Below are 11,492 nucleotides of genomic sequence, written 5' to 3'. Positions count from 1 at the left end.
TTCACGTGTGGTGTGTCTCAGAGTTTGGAAGTCGGCCGACAATTTTAAAATCTTGCCGCGTGTACCAGGGTTTAGAAGCATAGGTCTCAAACTCCGGTCCTCGAGCTCCGTAATCCTGCAGGTTTTGAAGGTTATCCTGTTCCAACACAAGCTTCCCCACATCCACTACTCCTGATTCAAATGATCAGCTCATTAGTAAACTGCACAAATCTGATAATGATCCAGATTATTTTATTCAGATGTGTTAGGAGAGGGAAACCTCTGAATTAAGCCGGACTGCAGCCCTCGACTTTAGCATAGAGATGGAATAAATTAATTGCTCTTAACAAACACTATCCACTGTTTTACTTGAGAGAGTAGCTGAGGGTAAAATAAATTCATTTATTCATCTGTATTCTGAAGACAAGCTATTTGTTAAGGTGTATCATTGGCAAAAACCTGGTAGTGCACTTTTGATGAGCTAAACTTGGTTTATACAGTATGCAATGGCAAGCCTTCCTCTAGAGTGTCAGCTTTGGCCAGCTACAGTATTCGTACAAACCTGTTTAGCATTTAATAGATGCAGGTTGGTAGATGTAATTTTCATGTGCGTACCAACATGCCGTTGCTTTATATTTGTAGGGAGAGTACACAATACGCATTTAAAGTCACACCAGATTGTTTGACTGCAGAATGTCCCCAAATGTAATCGTTATATGTTATGAGCAATGTACATTAAACACAGTACCAAAAAAAAGACACTTTTTATTTTACAAATGATTTTTAAACTGTATAGTAGTTCAGTGAAGTCTAGAAAGGCATCAGTTGAATGTGCCAGACTGCTTTATAATCAATAGTTTAAATATGTCCTGAAAGGTTATACAGTATTTGGTAAATGATGTCATCTATATTTGGAGCCAGCTAGATTCCAGTGAATGGTAAACAGTCACCGCTAAGAACTGATGGACATTTTAGATAAGGTTAACGTTTCAACTAATCTGTGATTTGCTGTATGTATGTGAAAACAATGTACACCAATAAAATATCATGATTAAAAATTAAAATGTTTGCTTTTGTGGCTACTATTTTCTATATGAGTGTAAAAAAGCAAACACTGGTAAATGCCCAGTATAATTCGCTACTTTTTTATATACAGTAGTTGTTTGAGACTTGACATAAATAATTGCAGAATCAAACTGAGTACCACTGACGTACTGTACAATCTGCGCGCTGGCACCCTACGTATATCGTCCGAGGCATAACTATCTATGGTTGTCCTAGTGTAGTTGCCGTAGCTAACTATCAAATATGGCTGACCTGTTGCGCATGCGCCGTGCGCATGCACCGCAGATAGTGCCTTGACAGCCACTGGTGGTCGTGGAGATGGCTACGCCAGCGGAGCTCTACCGTGAAAGTGGTGGTGGGTCCGCAGTGCGGTGTTGGTGGTGGCTCTCTGCGCTATTGTTGTCCACGTCCTCACTGCCGGCGGCCTGGGCGCTTGTAGAGGGTCTGTACTGCGGCACGGAGGTCTGCTATGATGTGCTCGGGGTCACACGGGAGGCCTCCAAGACCGAGATCGCTCGGGCTTACCGGCAGCTGGCCCGTCGCTACCACCCGGACCGGTTCAGACCTGGAGATCCAGGGTCGGAGGGAGAGACTCTGGAGTCAATCCATCAGAAGTTCCTGCTCGTTGCTACAGCGTACGAGACTTTAAAGGTCGGTTCATTTCTTCCGTTATTTTGCAACACATGTTCAGTCGCCTCACTTCGCCTCGGCCGACATGTTTTCAGAGATATTACAATTGGTTTGATTTTTTTTTTTTAGCTGTAGTTTGGCTCAACCGCAACACGTGTCATAATATGGGATGCTTCTTCCGAATAATATATTAAAATAGCAATGCTCAGTTAGTTAGTTTGGTTTGCATTGCCATTGTTTTGTTTGTCATTATCTATGTTGGATCTCGTTGGTGTACAAGTGAAACGTTGACTGAAAGTTTAGTGACTGTAAGCAGCTGTGATTTGTTTAAATATTTTAACGTGGGAACAGGAAGATAGTGAAGAAGGTATATTAAAAATCCATACTTTTGCGTGTCCAATAAATCAAATTATGGGATAAGAAATGAACAGAGTTCCTGCGCAGGATGATTTATTCCGGAGATCTCCGTTACATCACTGAATCAAACTCCAACAGTTTCAGATCAATAATGCCACTCCTCTTTCGAAGAGCCCACACTTTATTACAATCAAATTGCAAGAACAGTGTCTCCAACTCCGCCCCTCATGAATAAGTAAATGTGTTATATAATGGAAAAATACAGGTTGAAAAACAGAATTCTCAGCACACAGATACAGCTGTATTCGTCTCTAGTCAAAATATACTTTCAAGGCACTTTTCAGTACTTTCTCCCATAACAAAATCTCACAAACAAGTTGAACTCAACAGCTCCTAATGTAACATAGTTATATGAGTGTGCGCTCTCTCTCACGAACAGAAATGTGTTTTCGCACAGAGAAGGAACTTCTAGACCAAACAATGTGTCCCACCTTAAGGTCAAATTATACTGAGTTCAAAACTACTTTACCTACTTCACATCTATAAAACATTTCAACATGGTTAATATAAAGAATTAAAATGTTAATCATGTATAACAATGGTTAATATATGAAATAAAGTATTAAAAATGTTAATAATGTATAACAATAGTCACGTGTTATTTGCAAAGAAAAAGATGAATGATGTGAAAAAGGCAATCTAGAATCAAACAGTCAGTTGATCGTAGATGTGTGTTTGTTTGGCAACACAGTAGTTGCAAAACTGGATTCAGTTCGATGCCTGTCCAGTAGGAAAGTGCCAGATGGGCAGACTAGCTTACAGTACATGTGGCAGGGACCTGAACATAACATTACTACTACTACATACACTATTTGAAATAAATTCCCTTTGCAAACGTAACACAATGTGAACTATCTTCCTCCCTGATTTGTTTTAATTTTGTACCAAGATGTCACCATCAATTATTCTAAGTTGGTCAACAGAAACACTTGTTATATCACAAATCGTCAAATAAAGTAACATTTTATTTTTTTATTACCTGTTGTTAAATTACTCAAATCAAAGTGTCTAGACCAAATGTATACGTGTCTACACTACATTATACTTAACACTAGGGATGAAGCAGTTTACTGATACATAGCCAGTTGCTGATGTGTTTAGCATCAAAGTAATTGTTACAATTATGAACAAATGGCAACTTTGCTCATTTTTATGTTATTTGTGCTGCGCTATTTTATCATGAGTCTGTATAGCCAACCTACTTCCTGTTTACAGTCTTGTGACCAATGAGAAAATAGCTCATTGTCAGGTGGTTTGTTGTGACAGTTTTGGATCTTGCGTGCATGAAAATTGAATTCATTGTAGTTCGATCGTTCTTGCAACTAATAATGAGTGAAACGTGCATCAGGATGCTTTCAGCAATATTATGATAATAGTAATTCTACCAATAACTGTGAGAACTGGTCACTAATCATGATGTGGATTTTTTTTAATATATAGTTTTTAATCTCTGGTAGACACCAGCCACATTATTTCTACCTCCGGCATATGTAATGAGACACATTAATAGGGCTGCAAATATATATTATTTTAATAATTAATTACACTGTCAATATATATTTTTCGATGAATTGGATAAATACAACTTTTTAATTTCCACCCGTTAATTCAAAGACAGGTCATTATGTCTAATAGTGTATGGGTGCAGACAATTATATTAAATTTTAAAATATTAATTGATTAGGATTGAGATAGTGGTTTGGTCTGCAACATGTCAGTAAATAGGCAAAAATGTTGATTCTTGTTTTCCAAAGTAAAAGACAATGTTTGCAAATGTCTTATTTTGGTTATACAAAATCTGATAATATTTACTGTTAAGAGTAAGGATGTTTGATACTGCACCCCCCCCCCCCACACACACACACACACACACCGATACCTATACGAATACTGAACTCTTGAATAGTCGCTGGTATCGATCCCTACTACTGATACCACTAGTACTTTTCCTTTTTAAATATTTTTATTGGCGTGTGTATCAAAAGCAAAACATTCCAGACATATGTAAAGGCTTACAATACAACAGTCATATACACTTAACATTTTTTTAACTTGCTAATTTACCAATTAAACAAAAAAAATACAACAATAATAATAAAACTGTAACTACACACACATTTTAAATAAGTACAACATAAATGGGGAGGGGGTGGTTGAGGATTAACCTGCCTTGAAGAAGTCCATAAAAGGTTGCCACTTGTTAAAGAATTTGGTCAAAGTACCACTTTTTGAATATCTTATTTTCTCAACGTTCAAAAAGGATATGACATCGTTGACCCACTGGGTGTGTGAGGGGGCAGTTGTAGATTTCCAGTTGAGGAGGAGGTGTCCTTATCACCAACATCTGTAATAGGAAAAATCGTGACAGCCTGGTCTGGATAAGAATAATGACATCTACAACTTTAAATTGAATCAGTGTCAAACGAGCACAGGTAGAAGTTGTATGAATAACCCTCAGTGCACAGTCCTACCAGTGCTCATCAAAAAACAAACCCAATTCATGTTGTAATGCTTCCGATTAAAAGATTGGATAGAATCATACATTTTAGAAATTAAAGCTTTTCGTGATGGGGCATGTTGTAAAAGTTCACCCCACGGTTGTTCAGGTGGAAGTTGAGGGAAGTTAGGAAACAAAAGCTTAGCACATTTCCTCACCTGAAAATATTGAAAAAGATGAGAGAATAGAAGGTCAAACTCAGTAACCAGGTCAGTGAAAGACTGAAAGGCCCCATCCTTATAAAGATCTTTGAAACATTTACCGGTAAGTCCCGTCCGTCTCTTGCCACGTGACAAAGATGATGTCAGTAAGTGCGGGTTTACACACTAGATTCTTTAACAGTGGAGTCAACACCGTGGGAGCCAAAAAATTTAACAAAGTTGAAACCATATCTTATGGGTTGCGACAACCACGGGGTTGCTGGTAAGGCCAGAGGGGTTCGTGGTACCTGGACCAGTCAACAAAGCAACAGGAGAAAATGGGGAACATGACTGCGCCTCCAAGTGACACCAAGATACATCAATCATCCTGAGCCAAAATGTAATTTTAGCCATATTTGCAGCACAATAATAAAATTGAAAATTCAGTAGAGAAAGCCCACTATAGAACTTACAATTTTGGAGTACTTTCACTCCAACCCTGGGTGTTTTGCCATTTCACAAAAAAAATAGAAATAATACTAACTAACTAGTTTGCTACATGAAATTTCTTCCCTAATTTCACAGAAATACCACTATATTACAATATATTATTTTCCTTAAAAAATGCTGTATTCTTAAAAAAAAAAAATCCTTAATAGGGGGCTGTCGATACTGCTTCATCCACCGTTACAAGTACCGATACCTTGAAATATGGCTGGTATCGGTATTCGCCCATCCCTATATTCTTTTCTCGGGTGGGAGGGTTGACACTTGTTTTGGCCGAGCTTTTACAACCTGCACTAAAGCAAACCTAAAATGTGTGCAGGATGAGGACACTCGAAGGGATTATGACTACATGCTGGACCACCCCGAGGAGTACTACCAGCACTACTACACCTACTACCGCCGACAGCTCACCCCCAAAGTGGACGTCAGGATCGTGATCCTCGTCACCATATGTGCCATTTCTCTTTTCCAGGTACTGTGTAGCGATGAATTTCCAAGGAATTAGATTGTCCGCTTCTGCCGAAACATGCAATAATCGTAGCATTTGGTAAACTGGCCCTCTAGTGAGATACACAACGTGATGTCCTGCTCTCCCGTCTCCAGTATTACAGTTGGCACAGCAGCTACAACGAAGCTATAAACTGCCTGGCCAACGTGCCCAAATACCGGATCCAGGCCACTCTGATCGCCAAGGAGCAGGGCCTCCTGAACCGCACCAAGGAGAAGGGCAAGAACCGGCGCTCCAAAGAGGAGATCCGGGAGCAGGAGGAGGAGGTGATCCGTGACATCATCAAAACCAAGATCGACATCAAAGGTGGCTACCAGAAGCCCAACCTGTCAGACATCCTGCTGTGCCAGATAGTGTTGTTTCCCTGCTACCTGATCAACTACGTGGTCTGGTACGTGTCCTGGGTTTACCAATTCACCATCTGCAGGGAGGAGTACGGTGACCAGGAGAAGCTTTACATAATCAGGTCAGTTGCTTATGGAAGGTCATCACTAATGTAAATGAACAAGACAACCAACTTCTGTTTTTATGCCCGTGTCTATTTTTGTCAACCTCAGGAGGTACATGAAGATCTCGCAGTCTCAATTTGACAGTCTGGACGAAGTCACCAGGCATTCCTTCCTGGAAAAACGGCTCTGGATCAAAGAAAATTACGAGGTTTGTGACAAATCAAATCGCCTTCGAGCTCAACTTAGTTTATGACAAGTAAATATCTTTTAGGAATTTTTCCATAACACCTGCATACTTGCGGTTCAACATGCAGTAACATTAATGCAAATGTATGTTAGCCTGTCAATAATGGTTCACATTATATGCTATGTTATCATTAAGCTAATGGACTTTCATTACATGAAATTATAGAGTTTGGTTGGCGTTTTGGTATTTTCAATATAGAATGGTGAATTTTCTTTTGTTGTATGTTAAGAATAGCAGTTGTTTGAACGTTTAGAGCTACGTGACATCATCCTCATTTCCGTAAGCCCAACTATGGTGTTTCACATTATATGGTAGCATTAAGATAGCTGACTTTCATTAGATAAAATTATATGGTTTGGTTGAGCAATTTGGTGTTTAAATATGAAATGATTAGTTCTGTGTGTGTGCGTGTAGGGTTTATCGTAAAATTCAAGTGAGAGTGACAACTAAACAGCTTGAAGCAATTCTTTGCTTCTTATTTGGACAACTGTGTTAGCGAGAGCGAGAACGGCATCAAGTAATGTTAAAAAGTGTGTTTTAATAATTTTAAGTGTTTTGATGAGTCAAAATGTGTTTAAAGTGTGTGGGAGGGGTTCGATATCTTGCTAAAATAATGGCTTATGTCAGTTTTTTATTGTTTTAGCCTTTATCATCTCATGATGCTGGCCACCTGTGCTAAAATTGCCAACAGTTGAACAGCTCATCAAAAATGATCAACATTGTTCATGAATATATTTTCATATGGATGGACGGATGATTCAGTATTTAGTTGTTTTTTTTTCTGATTGAAAAAAAATAGAAAAAATGACGTGGCCCAGTATCCTCATGAGTTCCATATTGCAAAATGTATTTATATATATATATTTTTTTTTTTCTTCTTTTTTTTAATATATCCTATAATGGATTTGTTAGAATCGTAGTGCTGATCAAATGAAGCTTTTGTGACACATTGAACCAGTTGGACTATTGGTTTGAAAATGGGTTCAGCTCTTGAAGCTTGAGTGATAGTGCCCTCTCCTGGCGAAAAGCAAGACTGCACTGAAATTTTAAATGCTTGTAACTTTTGATGACCACGCACCCCCCCCCCCTCTCTCTCTCTCTCTCTCTCTCTCTCTCAACATAAAATCAAAATACAATTTTTTATTTTTTAAACAAGCAAATAGTGATGAACGTGTGTTTTGTTTGTGTGCCTGACTGTGTGACTATGGCCATTATGTGGGGTGGGGAACACTCGAATGAAGAATAATTTTTTTCCCCGACACTCCGAATTGAGTCTTTTTTTTTTCTTTTTTTATCTTAACTTCTCCACATTAGTAAAAAATTGTCTTCAACACAAGGAACAAATTATGCTGTAATGTAGTGCATGAAAATGTTTGCAATTTGAAATGAGACGAATGAGGAAAAGTGGTTCAGAGAATGGATGGGTGAATTACGGTGGTTATCCTAACCCAGTATAAATGTAAATATGAGTAACAAAAAAAAACAAGTGTCGTCGGGGTATTGAAAACTAGGACTTGGGATACTCAAGCCGAATTTTTGACCTACTGAGCTAGCCAAAATCTGTTAAGTTTTCTCTGATATACTGTACACCAATTGTAAATCAAAACAAGTTGCTAGCTCTGTTAATGACACCACTTTTTCATCTGATTGGACCGCAAACCCGTCAGGTGGTTCACTCGGTCGGGAAATGAAGCAGTTTCTGCTTCATACGTCAAAATGTCACATGCTTCGAAGCAGTGCTGAAGCTTCAGTGTCAAACTGCCATCAATACTGAAACGCATCGCCTGCAATAAACGTAAACATTCCTCTTGTGCCTCCTTCAGCTTTACAGAGCAGAACAGGAAGAGGAGATGAAGGTGAAAATGGCCACCGACCCGAAGATGAAGAGGTACAGACGCTGGCGGAAGAACGAAGGACCGGGTCGGCTGACGTTCATCGACGACTGACAGCAACCACAAGTTGTGACGTGCACACGTGCCTCAGTGCCAACACGCATGGATCACATGCAAGTGACATGTGTGGACATATATACAAACTGTTGTGAGAAATATTTTCATAGGAATGAGGCCTCATGCAAGAGGGCAACAAAATGGAATAAACAGCGAGCTACAGAGGCAATGTTTACATTTTCTTTCAATATAAGTAATTTAACTTCAGTGTTCTATACGGAAGGGTGGCACTGCCAATGTGGAGTATACTTTTTTGACTGGCAAATCCATTTAAGTATACCCTGTTCCTGTCGCATTAGGGAAAACCTGCCAAATGGAAATCATGCACTGCAGACATATATGTTTTTTTAAATTATGAATAAACAATGTTTATGTATTGAACTTATGAATGTATTGGTATAATGTAGGCCAAATTATCTATATACATATATATATATATATATATATATATATATATATATATATATATATATATATATATATTTTTTTTATTACTTGCCAATACAATGTGTCACTATGGGGGGGATGCTATCTCTTTAGCATTTAGCCCAAGTACATTTGAATGTATTTGCCAGTCCAAAATGTTTACTCCACATTGGCAGTTACACGCTTCCGTCGTTATGTGCTATACGCGTCCATTTTTTTTTTATCCAAGTCAAAAGCATACATGATCTGAAATAAATGTCACATAGGAAGTTGAAGTGTGACACAGCTGCCAGTGAACTGCATCCTTCTTACACACAGTCTTTCATTCTCCAGTGCACGCTAAACACCTGAACTGTTGAGGGTTTACTTTTAAAATGAACAATGTTACAAGTTTGTCTTTGCAAGAGCATTAAATCCGTATATATATATTTTTGCACAAGCCCAACACCAAAACAAACGAGTTAAATGGTAAAGGCTTAGGCCTCTTCAGATATTGTTTACATGATAAGCCAAAGTCATCTTTGCAAATTTCTATAAATAGCGACTGGCAGTTCTCATCAAACTGTTTTTGCTGTCTGCTCAGAAGAACTTTTCCTTTTTACTATGAATGATAGGCAGCAAGTCACACTGTAATCAGCATTTCAATGATTTATCTGTATTTGTAGAATATACCACCACCTTTACTCAGATTTTTAAATTGAAAATTTTTATGATGTATTTTGCATTTTTCAAATAAAGTTTTGACGTGGTTTTAATTCTCATCCATATCTTCCAAACGTGCGTGTGCGAGTACTTTTGTCCCACAGTTCTTAAGGTTTAGGGTTTGAAACTCGTCTCTGGCCTTTCTGTCCGGAGTAATCGTGCTTGCATGCATTTTCTCCAGATACTATGGCAGCCTCCCACATTCCAAAACATGAATCTAGAGTTCAATATAAATACTCTTATCATATGTAAGTCTTTGTTCTTTTGTGTCGACTCATCTTAATTATCAGACTGGGCTGTTTGACAGCAAGTTCACAAGTTCCTGATTACTTATTGTAACACCTTAGCTTCAACCCCAATCCTTACAGTAAAAAAAGAATGCAAGGGGATATTGAATCAATTCCACACACCAACTAATTTCAAGAGGACCATTACAACAGGATGCAAAGTGTCAAGTTTTGACTGAAGATTATAAGAAATTATTTTAAGACACGTGAACTTTAATAAATTTAGGGAAGAGGAGGCACAATATGCTATAGTTTCTGCAAGGGCAGCCATTCCAAGAAATTTGGTGGATAATCCGTAATGATCTTGGATCAAGACTGATGACTCAAACTTTTTTTCTTTTCTTTTTTTTTTACGGTAGTTTTAGATTTTAGTTTTAAGAAGCAAGAAGATAATATATTTTTAATTTGATACGTTCATTTTTCATGAACAATTTAAAAAAAACTTTTTTCCACTAGACTGAAGATGAGATCACCCGTGCTGAGGAAATGGGTAACGACCAATCACGACTCACTGAGCCATGATTGGTCATTACCTGTTTCCTGAATACAGATGTCATCTTCAGTCAACAGCAAATGGAAAAATAGTTTTTAAAGGTATTACTTGTACTGTACATGAAAAATGATAAAGTTATCACATTAATTATAGACAAAATATTCACTTTTTACTGCTGAAAATGGCTCAATGAGTCAAGTACCCCTTTAACCAGAACTTTAAAAACTGCAAAAAACATGAGATGAAGTTTTCTTTTTCAAGGACTATCTGGACATGAAGGGGGGGCACAAATCCAAACGCGATCATGTAAAATTCGGTGAAACAACAGCATTGGCAACTGATTTAAATAACATTTTGAATATATAAATATATATATATATATACACACACTCTATATATATATATATATATATATATATATATATATATATATACACACTCTATATATATATATATACATACACACACACACTATATATATATATATGTATATAGTGTATATATAATATATTATATATATATATATATATATATAATAACATTTTGTAGCATCCTCGGTTAAAATAAAGGTGGTCTCTCCAACTGATGGTTCACAACTTTTATTAAACCTTCCTTTGTGTGAACACACTGTAAGAGCTGCAATACAAATAAACAAAAATTGCCAGTAATAACTCAAACGGTATGACGGGGAGAGGCGGGGTTTTACCAAACCGGACCTCTTACTGCAGCAAAACACCTAATATTTCATAAAATAAATTACATCGCCATGGTGTCAAAGGTAAGATTTAATCATTATATGCCTATAGTTAACTGCGGAAGGGCTTAAAATACCGTGATGTAATCCTTTTAAGATTTTGATCAGTGTGTGTTTAGTTTTTTGTGTGTGTGTGTGTGTGTGTGTGTGTGTGTGTGTGTGTGTGTGTGTGTGTGTGTGTGCGCGCGCGTGTGTGTTTAATATCCAAATGGGTTGTGGTTTCTCAATTACGGCCATCATGCAAGGTCGCTGGAAAAGCTGTCAGCTGGATGATAACTGCCTGACCTCCAGTTATAATGGCCATAGATCATATGCTTAGCCACTCACACATACACACTCACTCTAGTCATCTGTCATTTCATGTGACATTATAAAGAGCTGTAACAACAAACATGTGCCGATGCTGTTATTTCAGGGGTGAAGAGTGATATAACTAGCTTGC

The 11,492-nt window shown here is 37.8% G+C and overlaps 1 protein-coding gene across 1 annotated transcript; it reads left to right on the top strand.

Annotated features, from left to right (window-relative positions):
- Positions 1 to 1,305: 1,305 nt before the first annotated feature.
- Positions 1,306 to 9,569, top strand: dnajc25 (DnaJ (Hsp40) homolog, subfamily C, member 25). The gene is made up of 5 exons (XM_077585361.1): positions 1,306 to 1,695; positions 5,555 to 5,707; positions 5,839 to 6,209; positions 6,301 to 6,400; positions 8,263 to 9,569. The coding sequence occupies exons 1-5, from the start codon at positions 1,363 to 1,365 to the stop codon at positions 8,383 to 8,385; spliced, it is 1,080 nt and encodes a 359-aa protein (XP_077441487.1). The 5' UTR covers positions 1,306 to 1,362; the 3' UTR covers positions 8,386 to 9,569.
- The last annotated feature ends 1,923 nt before the right edge of the window (positions 9,570 to 11,492 follow it).

This window comes from Vanacampus margaritifer, chromosome 14, assembly GCF_051991255.1.
Source record: "Vanacampus margaritifer isolate UIUO_Vmar chromosome 14, RoL_Vmar_1.0, whole genome shotgun sequence".
NCBI lineage: Eukaryota > Metazoa > Chordata > Actinopteri > Syngnathiformes > Syngnathidae > Vanacampus > Vanacampus margaritifer.
This window is presented reverse-complemented; position numbering and strand designations above follow the sequence as displayed.

Excerpts from the sequence above, each read along its gene's own strand:
- dnajc25 (XM_077585361.1), top strand. The coding sequence starts at position 1,363 with ATGGCTACGCCAGCGGAGCTCTACCGTGAAAGTGGTGGTGGGTCCGCA. Across the intron at positions 6,210-6,300 it reads GAGAAGCTTTACATAATCAG|GAGGTACATGAAGATCTCGC; the intron begins GTCAGTTGCTTA and ends TGTCAACCTCAG. Across the intron at positions 6,401-8,262 it reads GGATCAAAGAAAATTACGAG|CTTTACAGAGCAGAACAGGA; the intron begins GTTTGTGACAAA and ends TGCCTCCTTCAG.